The following is an 18,170-nucleotide window of genomic DNA, read 5'->3' as shown; positions in this document are numbered from 1 at the left end:
AGCACAGCCCGGTCTCCAAAACCTACTAAGGCACATTTGGGTGCCAAAACTCAAACCCCTGCCTCATTGTGGATGAATAATAAAGCAGGAATTCATCTGTTGAAATCATCTGTTAAATCAGCTGTGACAAAAAATGTATCTACATAACAAAGGGCAGACCAATGGCGGAGTCTTTTGTATCAAAGCCAAATCTAGAACAGCTTTAAGGGGTGACATGTCTTTCCGCATCTCCATCAGGTCTTGTCTCTCAGCCAAGTGGAGGATATATGGGGCCTCCATATTGACTGGCAACCACAGAAAGAGGGACGAGGCCTTAAAAAGGCAGTCTGATAGAAGCCCTCCAAACCACTGTGACAAAACGGCCGGGTGGATATGCTCGAAAAAACTGCTGAGTTAAAATAAACCCAGCCTTTGCGATGGTACCACATAAATGTGCGCACACACACATCATTACACAAAGACTTGCTACATACATGGTTGACTGAAAGCATGCTGTGCACTAATAAGCTTTAAAAAGGTCCAACAAGTGATGGGATTTGACGTTTATTCCCTTCCCTTCCTCCCCATCTGCTCTTAGAAAGGATGAATGGACTCCAGTTTCCAACTGTAGACAAATGCCCAAACATAGCGCTATCCGTCACACTATGGTTTTAACTACTAAGTCAACACCTCTTTGGTGGTAGAAATGGTCCAGAAAACCTCACAGGTGTCCTGCTTCATTACCTGGAATCAGGTTAGTAATAAAGTAAAAAAAAAAATGTGTATGATAGGGTCATGACCAGGCTTTGAGGATGGCCAAAGTTAGACCAGCTCTAGATAACATAGCGCTAACATCAGTCTTGTCATGGCTGGTGATGTTTTCTGTCAACTGGGTGCTGTCTGGCTTGTGCCTGTGTTGCCATTACATTAAAAAAAAGCCCTGTGGTAGACTGAGATCATAAACAATCGAACAATAACAGAAACAAATATCATGCCCAGGTGACAGATTTACAACAGGGGAATTTTCCACCCGAAGCACCATTTGTCTCGTCTTGCTTTGTACACACGCGACGGATAGAATTGGGTTCCTGTTTACCCATCATGCATTGCATGATGTCTTGGAAAAATTATCTATTTAACAGCTTGTCCATCTTTCCAAGATGTCTCCAAGACAAGGTCTGCCAATATTTTTTTTTAATTTCATTAATTACATGATACATCAATTAATTAATGAAATGGGTTTTAATCACATATATTAATATTTCCTAGAAAGCCCCCAAATTAGAGGGAAGTCGTGGCCTGGTGGTTAGAGAATCGGACTCCCAATCGAAGGGTTGTGGGTTCGAGTCCCGGGCCGGCAGGAATTGTGGGTGGGGGGAGTGCATGTACAGTTCTCTCACCACCTTCAATACCACGACTTAGGTGCCTTTGAGCAAGGCATCGAACCCCCAACTGCTCCCCGGGTGCCGCAGCATAAATGGCTGCCCACTGCTCCGGGTGTGTGCTCACAGTGTGTGTGTGTGTTCACTGCTCTGTGTGTGTGCACTTCGGATGGGTTAAATGCAGAGCACAAATTCTGAGTATGGGTCACCATACTTGGCTGAATGTCACTTCACTTCACTTCACTTCAATTAAAGTACAGGTAATCTAAAATCTTTATATTGTTGTTTTTATATCAGATATTAACATAGGCTCATTGTTTGTTCTATTTCCATATTATTGAACATAAGCACCTTCTGTTTTCTGCTTTGACTTGTTTTCACAATGTCACTGAAAATACAACCACTAAAAACACTGCTAAGTGTGCCCTTACACAAAAAAAGCTCAATCACCACTGAACGACCGTTGATGTGACAGTGACAGAGAAAAGTCCGAGTCAGGACTCCTGGGACCCTCTACTGACCATCCAAGGACAAAAATATCAATAGACTGGGGGTATTGACCACAAAGACCCTTGTCTGTTCTCTTGCTCTTTGCCACATTGATCACCTTCTTGGACCCCACACTGTAGCTCCCGCCTAAAGACTAACATTCGCAAAAGGCTTTACGGAGGAATCTGTCCATCTGCTCTTTCATTATGTTCCCTCTAAAAGAACCTGTCTTCACCAGATGCTGCGGTGTGTTGCATACCTACTCCTACCTGGCACTGTCATAACTTGAGAACCCTCCTTCTCAAAATGACTGGCCTCCTTTACATTTTCCCTCTCTCATTTATCACCTATCAGCTCATCGGTCGCCATTCGATACCCACACTGAGAGGCAGGAGCCTGGATCAATGCTGTCAGTCAGGCGGTCCATCAGAGATGAGGCACTGGCTGCTTCCTCAAAGACTCCAGAGGCCCGGCAGCACAGGAAGCCCCCGACATGGCCTTGAAGCCCAGCTCAGGACAGCTTGCCCCAGGTGGGGGACAATGTGCGGATCGCAGGCCTCTCTCACAGTAGCCGGACTCCGGCACACGTCCTTCCCCGTGGCTGAGAGTTTTATTTGGCTATCCTCTTTCAGACTCGCTGTGCTACGTGTCCATGAGTGTTAAGGGGATAAAGATAAGGGGGGACTGCAAAGCTTCAAACCTGCGAGATGCTGACAAGGCTTGAGGGCCTGCCGTCGTAAAGTGCTTTTCAAGAAAGAGACAAATCACCTACGCAGCATGCAAAAATACACTGACATGAGAGAATAATGACTGTCAAATAAAGGGTAAGGGGGTGAAGAGACACACACACCTCCCCAAAGCTCACGCACAGAAACATATGTAATCCGAGCACAAAGAGCAGATTCGGATGGCAGATTAAGAGCAGGTGAGTCAGTCTGTCTTTCCATACTGTCATTTCATAAGCAACTGACCGCAATGCCTCCATCCACAACTCCCAATATATCTCGGTAGACCCCTCATTCACACACACACACACACACACACACACACACACACACACACACACACACACACACACACACACCTATCTTCTAATTCTATCATTTGCTCAAGCATTATAGAATAAAAAGAATTATTAAAGTATAATCCAATAAAATAATCCAATCTAGTAAAATATTAAATTATAAATTAGGAACAAATTAGATTCTAAATTAAGTAACAAAAATGCATGTGTGTTTTACATTTTTATTAAGATAAAAACATATCACTTTACATATCTAGCAAATTATTAAGTAAAAAAGAAAAAGAAAAACTCATTTTGATTCAAAACAAAAAAGAAAAAGTAACAAAAAGGTCAGTAAAATGCATATATATTTTAATCTTTTTTAATAGTAATGCATATATATTCTATAGCAAAAATTTTAAAACATTAAAATAAATATCTTAATAAATGTAAGAAAACGCGTATACGTTTTTCTTCCTTTTTTCTTTTTTTAAACAAAGTTGTCCTACAATGCCTTTTCTCTCTCGCTTGCTACAAAACAGCACTCATGTTTTAAGAGATGCAAGATTTATGCATGTCAGGGCTCCATTGCTGTAGCTTTTTATGAACTTAGAGCTTCGACACCTATTTACGCAGGTTTTTATATAAATGCCATTAGATTTATACTGGTGGTGGTGGTGTGTGTGTGTGTGTGTGTGGGGGGGGGGGGGTTATGACTTAACTTACATGCCAAAGCTCTCCCAGTCTCTGCCTAATAGAATAAGCAGGTCTTTAATAGCACTGGGTGGGGGAAAGCAGGACAAAAAGCCAAGGCAGGGTACTGTTGACTCTGGAGAAGGATGGAGAGAGTTTTTTCACCAAGCAACTCCCAGTGTCACCATCATAGCGCCATTTAAACAGACCATGAAGGCTGGAGTCTAGGGACAGCATTCCATTCATTGTGTGTTTGTGCGTGTGTGTATCCAAAGCCGTAATGAGCAAAAAAGACTATAAGCTGCCAAAAAGAAATTAGCCTCTAGAAAAGGGAAGTAAAGCTGTCGTGTGGGCTGTAGTTTAACTCCAGTTAGTCGGAGTCGGAGGAGTGGCCATTGGGGTTGTCACCCTGAAGCTGAGGGGTGTTAGGGTGAAAGGAGGTCCTGACCTCTTTAAACTGAGGTTGAGGGACATCATTAACCGGGTGTGCTGAAGAGAGAGCAGAGGAAGGGGTGAACATGTAGCAAAGCTCCAGAACATCTATCCCACTGTGAGGGCCAACCAGACAAGTTAATGACTTAAAGCCAGATCTGAGCATAACTACAGGGAGCTCAGAAAACATGGACGGAAGACTTAAATCTTAACCATAAATGTGTCACATTTGACTTTTAACTTACGATCCAAGGAAGACCTTTGACTTGAGTCTGTTTCTTTAATGGCATCTTTTATCTGAGGTCTCAAAAAGCTGTATGCTGTTTGCAGTATTTTTGTTGTTTGACCAACTTCTGTCTCCTTTGCTATATTTTTATGCCTCTGAGCATCCTAAGGAATCAAAGTTTGTCTGGATAGCTGAGCAACTGCAGTTACGATGAATGGGAATGCCAACAGATACTGTAGCTTTCTCCATCTATTATAAGTGACTTTAAGCAATTTTTTTGCAGAAAGATCCCTCATGTTTACAAACAGCTCCAACTTTTGGTGTCACTCTCTTGTCTCACTGTCAGTGCTCCATAAGAGATGGAGTTTTTAGAACAGCTGTGGATGGAGAGATCTAAGGAGAACCACATCCTGAGGTCAAAGGTTTTCCCCTGTTTACCACTCAACACCAGAAGACTTATGCTGCTACGCATGTAAAGACGGGGCAGAGGAAGCAGAGAAGCTGAAAATGGAGTTTGAGGTGGGTTCAAGGGTGCACAGTTGGTAGAGATGGCTATAACAGACACCCTCTGTCTCAGAGGTAAGAAATACACAATCCTCTGCTATCATACCTGGTCCTTAGAGATGGGAATAATTTAGGTGAGGAGGAAGTGTGTCTCAGTGGTTCAAAGAGAAATTGACATGTTCACATAGGCCTAGAGAATACACACAAAGCCATATAATAAATTAATTGTTCTTTTTTACATTTGAATTAAATTTTATAAATTTTGTTGTTTTGACTTTAAAAAGTTAGATTTTTTTTTTCAGTAAACATTTTCAAGTAATGAAGAAGGTTTTCTTTACATTATAGTTTTACTGTAAGTTTAATTAATTATAATGACTCTGTATATAATATAAATATTTATATCTATTTAATTTGCAATATAATAATATTTAGGAATTTATAATAAATAAAAAAATAATCATTACATTTTAAATATAAAAAAATACCATGAACAATGAACTAATGTATGTAATTTCATAATTTAAGTGTAATATCTTCTTTAATTATAAAACACTTGAAAAGTATGTGACACATTAAAACTTATAAAATCTGCATTTAAAAAAAAGAATTCACTATGTGGATATGTGGTATCTCAATGCTTTTGATATATGTTATCTATATATATTTTATATTTATGTAGTATACAACATTGCTCCACCTAGCTCTAATTTCAAACGTGTACTTGTGTGCTGGTGTGGTAAAAAAAGCTCTGCACATATGTGTAACATGTTCACCTGCAATGCCTCTTTTAAGTGTGAACCACACATGGCAGGTTTCCCTTTTTATTGACTGATAATAGAGGTAGTTCTAGGCCCTCAGTTTTAGGCTTAATTGGAGAGCTAGGTAAACGGAAACAGACTGAACTCAGGGTTAGGTGGGGGAGAGACAAAGAGGAAGAAGCTGCAACGGAGGAAGAAATAAAAGAGAGGCAGAAGTGCTGCAGTTTCCACCCGTCCGGTCTCCAGCACTCATTCTGTGCACGGCTGGTTAAGTGCTAAATGAACTGGGAGATTTAAGGTGGTTGTTGGACAGCTTAGGCAGGGTGCTGAATCTGAGTCAGCTCTATCCTATCAGCTTTAAATCAGACCAGTGGCGTCCACAGGGGGGCCAGGAGGGCTCACTTGTTCCAGGCCCCCCAGCCACAGCTCTGGAAAGCATTAAGGCATATTCAAATGTTGCAAGGATTTTTTTAGCAGTATGAAGCTAACATTCAAAGGGCGGACATTAGATCTTGCATACATGTCTAAGCAGCCCTAGCAAAAAAAGAAGAATCTGTAAGTGAACAAATCAACACATTTTCAGTGATGTATCCCAGGGATATACTGCATAACCAATACAGCACCAGTTCCAGATGCATTGTTTTCCAATGAGTTTGGTTAACATGCATGGTATTTGCCTTTTAAAACTTGGCGCTCACTGCAATATTCATTCTTTTCAGTCTTTGAATGACTGCATTATCAGTTAAAAGTTAGAATCTCAAAAGTCATGAGGATTTTCCAGAGCTGGCGGTCATGGATCATTACTGAGTAATATTATGAGCACTTTCCCCTCCTAACCTGGAGAGGGAAGCCGACGGGCGCAGTGCCCAGGGTAGGGCTCCCACGTCCGCCCGTTAACACATACAGAAATGGCACCCTGGACCAGGGGGCCAAAACGTTCCGACCACATAATCCACCACAATGAGCCTCGAACTTTACTGTTTCAGCAGCTTACGCAGAAACTCTGGACATGCTGGGTTCACTGGGTTTGAGGAGGGAGTCGTCGTGTGATTATTTGTTATGATAGGATTGTTCACAGTCATTTGGTAATTCTGAGGTCAACAACAGAAATTCATAGTTTTATTATCGCCAGCACCCAACAATTAATGAAGATTCTGAGGGGAGAACTGATGCAATGGAGGGTGAACACAAAAAAGAGGGCATTTTTCATCAAGTAGCATTCAGCAGAAATGCCGTGATTCGATTGACATCTTTAGTCTATTTTCCTACTTTACCCTCTGACATAGACCAGGCAAGCAGAACCCAGCTGGCCAGTATGTCCTTGGGTTGCTTACTTCCAAGAGGAAAACCAGAAACACGGATGCACCATTAAAATGTATTTTTCCTGAGTGATGCATCCTGGGAGAGAAGGCCAAGATGTGTGGTTTGCTGAGGCCTTAAAAAGCAGGACAGTCAGGCAGTGAAGCAAGACCGGGCAAACAAAACTGCCCAAAAAAAGCAACATTATGCTTGAGGGAGTGAGAAAGAGAGGGAACATTAAGAACGAGTGAGAGAGGGCAAGAAAGTGTACATCAAAAGTACCACTTATGTATCTTCAAAAATGAACAAATTTTGCCCCACAAAGCAGATAAAGTCCAAACTGCAGGACTATTTATAGCTGGACTGGAAATCGTGAGAAAAAGAACATGTTGAGATAACTTCTGACATGACTAGTGAACTTAACCTCCCCAAACACGTACCATCTCCAACTGAGCCAGCTCAGAATTCCTCTCAGGAAAATACATATATTGACATACTCCATGAAAACCAGAGGTGGCGTGGGAAGTCATCACCTATCCGGCTGATGCTAAGCAGAGTCTCTTTCAGAATTCAGCAGAGAATGTTGAGCCAGAAGCCTTGATAGAGGAAAGATTCAACACACTCCTATACAAGCTCTTATTGGTGAGCTCATCCTTCATGACATCATCTCAATTCTTAGATGCCGCTGTCTCAACCCTCTTCCGATTGGCTATTTAAAAGTAACCGCTGCAGAACTACAGCCATTCATCTCTTGTCCAAGAGCAGTCATTGGTCTCTCATCAAGCCGAGCAAGAGGCTCCGATTACGGTGTCAGATAAAACCCGTCGCATGCGTGCTTCTGGGACCAACTGGTTGATATCTGTCGCACACTTAATTGGCTCAAAGTCATTTCAGTCTACTGGCCTCTCCTGAGACACTGTGAGCAATGGCAATCTGTTAAATGACCCCTGACCCCTTGTAAGGAGTTAGGGTATGTTTCCAATGACACCCTATTTCCTAATTTCCTGTGGCATGCTCTTATTCTGACAAAGGGAGAAGCGATTCCTCTTGGAGAGTGACTGATTGAGCCATTTGGGGTACAGTGACTCTCTTCTGTTCCAGGGATGTAGATCTCAGTTTCATGGTACAGGAAGTGGGGCAGCATGGTTCAGGGGCTCCGCAGAAACCCCAAGTTTGTGCTCTGCCAAAACGAAGTCCCCCAGACTGAGTGGGGGCTCCACCACTGTCTACCCTCCTGTCTGCACCAGGCGCATGGAGCCAGAGGCCAGTTTTATATTGAAATCATATGGAGGTGGGAAGGTTTCAACAACGACCCCCTGCAACTTCCCTCGCCGCCACATGTTTCCCATTTTAATCTAATTATAAATATTTGGACTGGAATCAGTTGGAATCAGAAAGAAAAAAGTCAAGCTGGAATAAACAATGCAAGTACAAAAGGCAAATAAGAAAGCAAACATGCATTTTGGGTTCATATTAATGACTAAAACAGAGCTGTTGAAATTTTCCCCCTCTGACCACTGAGCCATTTTTGAGTTGAAAAAAATAAAAACCAAGTCAGCAACGAGGTCTCTGTTCTCTTACTGAGGGGTGGGACAGTTTTAATAATGTGGGCAAATGGTGGGTGGTTGCGCTCATGGGATGAGTTCAGCAGAGGTTACACCTTAGTTGCTCCAGCATGACGGGTACCCACTGACCCCTGGAATATGCGAGTGATTGCCAAACTGTTTCACAGTTTTCCATTGAATTACACCATCCAAATGGTAAGTAATGTCAAGGTTGTCAAATAGAGGTGACACGACAATGGAGTCTTCATTACTTTTCTGCTCCACATGCTAACGGTGGATTAACCTGTTTTGGGAGGATGGAAACAAATGGTTGACAGATTTCTCGCTCACAAGGATGTCTAGCATCCGGCTCTGGGCCTTACAGTTTTCATGGAAAATGAAATGATACAGTCAAGTTTGTTTTGGTGAACTAGGGCTGGTCCAAATACCATTTTTTCAGCTTCGAAGCTTTGGTAGTAATCAACACCAAATATTTGAAGCTTAGGAGGGAGGGGGCTGAACATATTCTTCTCCCAACACCATGCCGACACCGGACGTCGCGCCAGTACAAAATACAATAGAAACTATTATGTTGTCTACACTGGATGTGGCGTGGCATGGCGCGATAAATTCCCCAAAATAAACTGCTGCTTCATTCTATTTATGACATACTGACACAAATTTCAAATGTTTTACAGCGGTCACTTTGTCACGTCCAGTGTAGACAGATTTTAGCTGTTGCGGCCGTATAACTGTCCGGTGTAGACACAGTGTAATAAAGGCAGGAATCTAGGTGTGTCTGTCTGGCTGCATTTGTATTACGTCGAGAACCGGCATACTACTTACTGAACTCTTTTTCAAACTTTAAAGGTTTTTCAATCTTGATGTTCTGTTTCAAATCGCATGTTTGGCACATTTTGTCTTGTCCTCACTCAATTTAAAGCGCTCCCACACAGCTGTGATCTTCTGCATTTTTGTCTTCTCTTCCAGATGAAATGAATCATGACGTTCATGATGTTAACTAATGGGCGATTCATAATCAAGCGCCAATGAGAACCATTTTGCGGCGAAGGCCAGGTGTTGAAAAAAATAAATAAAAAAAGAATATTCAAATCTCAAAATTGAAAATCTGATGCCAACCTACTGAACAAATATTCAAATATTCTGGTCCAGCCCTTAGGTTTTTCCCACTTCCTTTAGACATCCAGGCTAAAACTGAGAAGTCGTCGTTTCAAAATCAATTCAAACATGTAAGAGGACAAACAGACAAAAAGCCAAGTTACTTCAAAATGGTTGATCAGTCCTCCTGACATTTGAAGCTAACTCTGTCTTGACATTTACCTGAAGTCAGAGCTTACAAATATTCTGTTAGCGAACCAGGAATAACTCTGAAAGTTTCAAGATCCCTTACTCATGGGGGGTAATTTCCAGAACTCCAGAACATTGAAAAACCACACACATTTATCACACAGTGACACTGAAGTGATGGAAGAGGACAACAAAAGCAGACGTGTATCAATTATCCACAAATCTACAAGAGAAAATGCAAAGCCCAAAAGTACAACACAAAACAGAGTCAAGGGCCAGAGGGCATCTGTTAATACACACCTTGCAATGCACCACACCGATTTAAATGGACAGTATTTCATCATAGCTAAAACCTATTCCGGGGTTGCTGTGGGTTATCATGCCAAAGGGTGAGCAATTAAATAGGCCTTGACCACCCACAATTCAACATGAGGGAGATCAGAGTCATGTTCAGATTATTACCCTCTCTAATCATGTGCTTGTACGTACGACTGCAGTTTGCCCTGAGAAACATGGTTCGGAGAATACGGGTGCCCTTTATGTGAGCCTTAATACATTCAGAAGCTTGGGGTCTTGATCTCCCCTGCTAAATGCCATTACAAGTTTTACATGGTCATATGATACACAAGGAACAACTTTAATGTTACGTTTACATGTACGGTTTGGCACCGTGGGTGCAGTGGACGATCGGAATTCTTCCTCTAAATGTATCGTAGAGGCTCAGACGTTAAGAACTGCGAACGAAGCAAAAACATTAGCGAAAGGGACCCATTAATTGCTTGAAATAGGACACAGTGTATGTGGGCAGCTGTTCCGATTAAAAGCCCCCCTTCACACTGCTAAGACACTCGGCCCACTACTCACACAATTCCACTCTGTTCTCCAGCGCTCTGTTACGCCTAATTGCACTCACAGTATAGTGCACAGTTTACCACATGCGATTGTTCATGCAATGGACATGTGTTATCTGTGGGCTGCATCGACAGGGAGAGACCTGCTAATTAATTTAAGTCAAAACGCCACATGGCATTTAGCATCACCATGGACATGGGTCAACGGCTCTGATGGGAGAGCGCAAACGGCTGCGCATGTGTCCTATGGTTTGAACATGTGCAGCTCATATGTATTCTACGGTCTATCTGTTTCCTCAAAACCATCCATCAAAACTGTCAGTGTGGAAGCAAATATGAGAATGTTGTTGTTTTTTTGGAGGGAATAGACAGGAAAAGACCAGAGCAGTCAAAAAGCAGACAGGTCGATTTGTTTCTTGGCTGTCTGTGTAAAATAATAAAGGTGAAGGGAAGAATTCAACTCTCTGCGTGACAGAAATCCTGAATAGATGTTTGACAAGGGATGGGAAAGTATATGTCAATTCAATAACTGCTTGAGTCATTTATCGAAATCAAGAGTGATTTTAAAGGTTTAAGCTACAGTGATTTATTCATAAAAGCAGAAAGTAAAGCAGTTGGCTTTTTCAACTTTTTTTTTTTTTGGAATAAAACACTTAAAAAAATAAATACATGCATCATAAAGATACAAAAATAAAAATACAAACGCTTCTGTAGCCTTCTATTTTTTATGTCATTCAATGTTAAATTATAATAAAAAAGAAATATAATACATACAAATGCTTCTGGTATTTTATGTTATATTTCATTTATTTATTAATTTATGTTCAATTGTTTATTCATTTATTTTTTACACTTTTCTTCACTGCAGACCAAATCAGAACAGACATGTGACCTATTTTTGTGAGGACAAAGGGAAACCGTTTGTATGTTTCTGACCATTTTTGAATTAAAAAAAGTATTAAATAATCAGCATCAATATATTCCGAAATGAGGCAGACAAAATGATAGAAAAATCACAGGACATGAGAACAATGAGAGAGGGGAAAAAAGACCAAAAGAAGAAAGAAATGGAAGGATGAACTGGAAAGTGTTGGAGAAGAAAAAAAGCACACTCAAACACTTAACACAATGAAATACAGAAGAAGAGTGTCATTCCCCATTTATACATTTCTCACCCTTCTGAACAAAATGGCTGGGAGAGGGCATGTGATTGGCTATGCCCAAATGCCCTCCTCATCGTCCTATTGGTGGAAAATGAGTGCAGGTTTAATCCAAGGCAGCATGGGATTAAAGAAAGAAGTTATTAGTGGGTGAGAGCAGGTCATTTGATGCACTGAAATTTCTTAAGTGACCAATTTTCGAATTTTACGAACACTCAGCGAGGAGCAGCAGAGTTTTTCCCATGCAGTGAAAAAAAACCCTGAATAGTTATAAATAAGAGTTAGACAATGCTCCCATTGATTTGGTGATTAGTTAGCCATTGAACCAAAGTGAAACAGCATTAAAAGCAACAGGTTTTACCCCAAAAAAGTGGTGGCTATGCTGCAACAAGAATTGAAACCATAGCAGCATTAGCTTGAAATTAGTAACACACGTGGCCTCTATCCCATCTGTCCTGGATGGCTGTGGAAAATACCTGTAATGAATGCTGTCTGAGGTCCCTGTTGGTCCCAGTTCTGCAGTCGGCACGTTTAGGTGATAACAGTGTGATCGGGGAGGTTTGGAGCGGGCTCAGGTGTTGATGTGTGAGGGGGTTCTTATTTGAGTTGGAAATATGTAAGTGAGAAATGAAGATCACAGGAAAATGTGAGCTAAAAGACAATAAATAGGGTTTGCGATGGGGGAGACGCCCTGGGATAGCTTTATAGCAGATTTCTGTGTGAACATGGGAGACTGTGTGTATAGACAGAGTTCCAATGAGCTCACATACACACATATGTAGGTAGTTGGGAATATCAGTACATGTGTCGAGGCCTGGGAGGAGTGTTGTTGATTGATGCGTTTCTTTCAGCATGTGAATTAGGATGTAGCACTTGAACTGGATTACTCCAGGAGTCCATGGACAGGTATGACACACTGCGTTTAACGCATCAAGTCATGTCATAACAACCAGTTGGATTTGTGCTTCCTGGGAGAGCTAGGACAGAAGAATGCAACAGGCTGTCCTTTCTCTTTGAAATTTCACTTTCTATTCATCCTTTATCATGTCAATTCTTTCCCTTTTCTCTCCTTATGAACTAATTCCTGTTGGACAGCCATCCAGAGGAGAGGCTTAAGGCAAAGGAATTCAACATTTAAAAGCAACAAAGAACAAAGCCAGTTAAATCTTCCAGAATCATCCTGTGTGCCGGAACTATTCCAAGAAAAACACTCAGGGATGTGTGTGTGCGTGCACATTCATGAATGAGAAAATGTGCGGTTTTTTTTTTGGGGTGACCCAATATGAAATATTACACAAATTGGAGCTGAGGATGCTGTGCCTTATTGGATATGAAATATGTAATTTCCTGTTGTTTACGCTTGATTATAATGGCTTTTTTTATAAATCAGGATATAGCCTTTAGGGGTAAATCGGATGGAGTGAAAGAAAGAAAGAAAGTTTCAGTGTAACTTCTGTGATTTTTTTAACCCGTTTTATGGTGATGTGAAAGTTAAGCACATTCACTTAAGTGAACTTGTCTCATCAGGCTACACATAATTTAAAGGCATAATTCATATCCTTAGCATAAATGGCATGGGATTTAGGATTAGGGTTTGTTTAAATCACTTAACCTAAGTATGATCAATCATTAAACCCCACTGAAAAAAGTAAAGGATAAAGAATGTTCAAAGTGGTTCTGTAAAGTGCACTCTGATTGACTCACCTGATCTGGAGAGGGTTTGTGATTGGTCTGGTCAGAATTGGAGGCCTTGAGGTGGTCATCCTCATAGTTATCAGCTATTAACTTCATGCGGTTCTGCGTCTGTAAAAGATACAGCTCATTGTAAACTACTGCCAAAACACACAAGTACAGACACACTTTTTCCCCATCATTTCAAAATGAGCCCAGTCTGACTCTAAGCCTGGTAGTCTTGGGGCTTGAGTTATCAAATCTCCATCTCAGCCCATGCTGTTAGGAGTGGAAATTTTATCTGTATGAATTCAATTACAAGCATTATAAGCAGTGATTCTGATATTCGTTTTGATAGACAGAGTATTACTTCAAGCCCTACTGCGAGAGGGGATCACAGCATATTCACGCAAGTTTCAGCTGGAATGAATTTGAGCGGAGATCGGTGGAGATCTTTTAAACCCAGAGGAGAAGGGTGTGAAAAAGCAATAACAGAGACAGTGAGAAAAGAGCCGAGTTGTAGAGAATAGAGAACAAAACACTAGCTTCTCTCAAATATAAACACATATGCAAACTCACCTCCCTGCTTGATACAGATTCAAGCCTCCACATGTTCAAACCATTGCACAGATTTAACAAGCGCCCCAAGGTTTCCGTGTCTGTGCACCTCTTGGATTAGAAATGCTCTAATTTGTTTGAGACCAGGCTGAGCATACATGCTTTGACAAACTCAGCTGTGGTGCTCATGTGGGCGGCATGAGTTTGAATACAGCATGCAACAATTAGAGATAAAACAAACATTTTTCACATTTTGTGTTTTACATTAGAAATTGACATTTGGAACATGAGCGTATATAAATGATAACAGGAATGTCATATTTTAGGGTGAAATATCTCTGCAAACGAGTTGGGGTCAATGTAATGAAGCCTTATCGGATATCATCCTCAGTTTTCGTTAAATACAGCTCACTTGAATTGACATCTATGGCAGGAATAAGGAAAAATGCACATGATTACTTCTGGCAAGCCGACCATCACAACTGACTCCACCACCGCGCAGGGATGAAATGAATCAATATGACATTACGTTCAAACAAAAGTGGACACACACCCTGCCCTTCTGGATTCTTAGGCTTGTTTCCCGGCTGCTCCCTGACCAGAATGTGATGGTTGGGCTCCTTCTGTTTGGTTTTCTCACCCTCTTCCCTCCACCTCCCGCACTCCCAATTTTTCTCTCCTATCCTCCCCTCTGTTACAGTAATGAACAATGTTAACCAACCATGGGGACACCATTGGTTTAAATGGGCCAGATAAACCAGTCTTTGTGCATGTTTGGGTCATGTCACCGCAAGTGGCCTAGGTAAGAATTAGTATCTTAAAAGGACAGTCCACAGTAAAATTTTAATTATGTCATCATTTATGCAACCTCATGATATTCCAAACCTGTATGGCTTGCTTTGCTAGGTGGAAGTTTTTTTGAAAAGTCACAGGGGTCCAATGTTCTTTTGGACCCCACTCACTTTAATTATATGAACAAAACAATTGAAACATTCTTTAAAATATCTTCTCCTGATCTCAAAAGAAGAAACAAAGTCATATAGGTTTGAGAAAATGCACAGAAAACAGACATCAGCATTATACCCACAAGGCACGATGCCTCTGGTTGCCTCGATTTCTTGTGTAGGCACGACTAGTTCTTTACCTGTTAACAAGCCACTTAGTCAGAGGTTAAATAAAAATGTTGAACAAACAACCTCTGAGCAGCTCTTAGACACCTTGTACTCAACGACCTCTTAGTTTTTCACTCTGCCCCACAGAAGGCAGCAGTCAGCATGGAGGAGGAGAAGAAGACCAGAGGCCGAGACGCTACGAGGGGAAGCTATTATAGCCCCTGGAAAAAAACCCGCAACATTTTAGATCAACTGTCACTACCTCACAAGGAAGAAAATACCCCATTCGAGACAATTTGTTCCACATGCTCAGTGGGTTAGTGCAAAGGATTTAGGGTTCGGAAAGTCAGGTTTAAGCTCTCTAGCTTGTAGCATGTATATCCTGGTATAGACCTACAGAAAGCATAAAAGTTATCATGATAGAGACAAATGTAGAAGAGGAGGGAAAAACATTAGACATACCTAGATTTCCCAGCGTGAACATGCATTGTTCATTTCCTCTCTTGAAAAATTGGAAAAAAAAACATATATTAGAAAAAAGCAAAAGAAAAAAAAACCCCTGTAAAAACAAACAGTTTGCCTTAAAGCTGTAAGATTTCAGGGTTTGGGGGCCACAGAGCACCTACAGATGACTCTGGCCACTGGAGAGAGAGAAAATAATTTGCAAAGCAAAAGAGAGAATGAGAAAGAGAGGGAGTTGGTATTTGCTCATTTGCCGGCTCATGAGTGAAGTGGTTTTCGATACCGACCGAGTTTAGTGGGGCACAGGGACTCATAAAATGTTTATTAAACTGCACTGGGGAAATCTTTGCTCATAGGTTTGTACAATCGAACAAGTGTGTATATGGGCACTGGGGCGCAATTTTGTTTCTGACATTGTGACTGACTCAAGGAACAGTTCGCCAAAAAAACATTTATTCACCTTCTTGTGTTCCAAACTGTATGACTTACTTTTATTGCATGAACAAACATCCATCAAAATATCTTCTTTTGTGTTCTGCAGATGAAAGTCAATAGGGTTCAAAATCTAAAAAGCAGGACATTTTTCAAGAAATTCTCTTTTTTGTGTTCCATAGAAGATTATACATGATTTTATGGGGAACTATGCCTTTAAATTTTTGTCATTTCCTCACACAAAGTTATTGAATAATTTCAGGAGACTTGTATTATAGTTGTTTGGTTTAATTTTGTTGGCCTTTTACAAACTTGACAGCAAGTATTGAAAAAAGCAACGTGAATATTCTTCCAAACATCTCCATTTTGGGTTCCAACAGTCAGGGAAAAAAAGTCTATCATTTTTCATTCAGTCAAACTGAGAAACGTTCTCAGGGTTAATAAAATGATTTATGAGGCAATACTGCAAATCTGCCACAATTTTCCTAAAACATGCCAGAGTTACTTAAACATCACTAAGCAGAGTTCCCTCTACCTCCCCTCAGGCTGACCCGCTCTAACTTGAGAATGAAAACAAGGAGATGATTTTAAAAAATGCTCAAGCTCATGTTTTTGTTTTGAGAACAGGTGAGGGGTGTTGTTGCCACTCTCCAAGCGGAAGAGATAAAGGAGATAAACTCGAACCGAAGGGGAGAACGAGAGAGAGGAGACAAATTGCTACAAATGTCCATGTGTGCCCTTCGACCCTTGTTCATGATCTCGCCAATGACATCATGTACCGTACATTACTAGGAGCCACTATACCTCCTGGATTTACTTTGGCAGAGCATCCAACCTTTACACCAATCCAAAAGACGTGCCTTAAAAACCACGGACAATGGAAGGCAAGGAGGTAGGAATCTCAAAGATGTTGAGGGGGTCCACAGGGAGGTGTTTGTGTATACATGAGGAAAGAGGGAGGTGCGGGTGTACGTTTGTGGAAACCGGATCTCCTCAAAGGGCCGGAGGGGTTCTGAAGAGCCGATCCCAGATGGTTATAGAACAGGGAGGTACACTCCAAACTTAACAGCTCATATGTGAGCCATAAAGCAAAAAAGAAAGGAAAGGTGGCCGGTGCTGGAAAAAAGAGGAGATGGTGGTGGACAAAACGGGCTTGAGTCAGAGACAATGAATTGGAACAGAAGGTACTGGGCAAGGGGAGAAATGGGGAGGTTGGGAAGGAATGTAAAATGGGAAAACAAAATGTTCAATCTAGCAGGTTAACAAGCAGATGGATAAGCAAGAGCCTGTTAAGAAGCCCTCCCTTACATCCATGTGTAATAAAATTGACCATGAAACCAGATCCTTGTCTGAGTGGCTTATGGCAAGGGAACGGTTGTGTGTGTGTGTGTGTGTGTGTGTGTGTGTGTGTGTCGGGGGTTCAGGAATCCAGCACATGGGGCTCTGCTTCTCTACTTTCCTCCTTGTTCCAAGACCTCACTTTCCTCAAAATTCCTTCAGCTACAGGCAGTGATATGGACCTGATAAAGCAGAGCGGATGGGGGACGCACACTGAGCCCCGTTGCTTGAGTGCACTGCACCATTTACAAAAACGCAATACAACTCCTCAAGTTACTGCCACCAGCACAAAAATTCACAAAGCATGAAGCTGGAATGCTTCTAAATGCCACACTTTCCTGTTCTTTCTACTTCCCTTATCCGTCTTAGCATTTCCATCTTTTTGTCCTGCATACCTTGATTGCTTGTTTGGATTTTTTCTCTCCTTCTCTCACACATTCACTTTCTCTCTCTTTCTCTGCTCTTATGATAATTGTCAGGAATGCTGACCTCAATTCTTTGGTTTCCGTCCCAACTGGAGAGCTCATTTACTCACTTAATCTAATCATTTTCACAATTATTCTACTTCTCCGCCATTATCATTTTTCTTGTCCACTTCCACCCTCCCCCTGTCTATTGCAACTCAAAAAATGCTGACGCGCTGCCAAAAAAGGGGACAAAAATTGAACATTCGAAAAAGCACAGACTCACAATTCTCTGTTGTTGCTCAGAATTCAGAGCGATATCAAAGGCCTTTTTGTCAAGCTCATAATTGGGGTCACGGAAGTAAAACAAAATAACGGGAGCCTTTCCTAAACTTCCAGAGTGAAGTGACCTTTCCACAGCACCCCGTGACCTCTAGAGTTCACAACCTCAATCTATTTCCTCTACATCCCACCTTTCCACGCCTTGCAAAGTTTATTTTTAGTTTCAGACATAAAAAAATACATAATATTGTGTATACACAATGCAAAAATTTTACTATACTGG

General features: G+C 41.3%; 1 protein-coding gene across 7 annotated transcripts in view; it reads right to left on the bottom strand.

Annotated features, from left to right (window-relative positions):
- The window catches only part of LOC132098748 (ELKS/Rab6-interacting/CAST family member 1-like), a 201,058-nt gene that overhangs the window by 24,766 nt on the left and 158,122 nt on the right, over nt 1–18,170 (bottom strand). For 6 of the 7 annotated variants that reach the window (XM_059504904.1, XM_059504905.1, XM_059504906.1 and 3 more), the window contains one exon: nt 13,333–13,431. In XM_059504904.1, the coding sequence (XP_059360887.1) occupies nt 13,333–13,431 (99 nt within the window). Of the gene's footprint in view, nt 1–11,643; nt 11,710–13,332; nt 13,432–18,170 lie in introns of all 7 variants that reach the window. The other variant, XM_059504910.1, reaches the window with a different exon arrangement.

Source organism: Carassius carassius, chromosome 22 (assembly GCF_963082965.1).
Source record: "Carassius carassius chromosome 22, fCarCar2.1, whole genome shotgun sequence".
Lineage (NCBI taxonomy): Eukaryota > Metazoa > Chordata > Actinopteri > Cypriniformes > Cyprinidae > Carassius > Carassius carassius.
The sequence above is the reverse complement of the archived record's forward strand: the minus strand, read 5'-3'. Positions and strand labels throughout refer to the sequence as shown.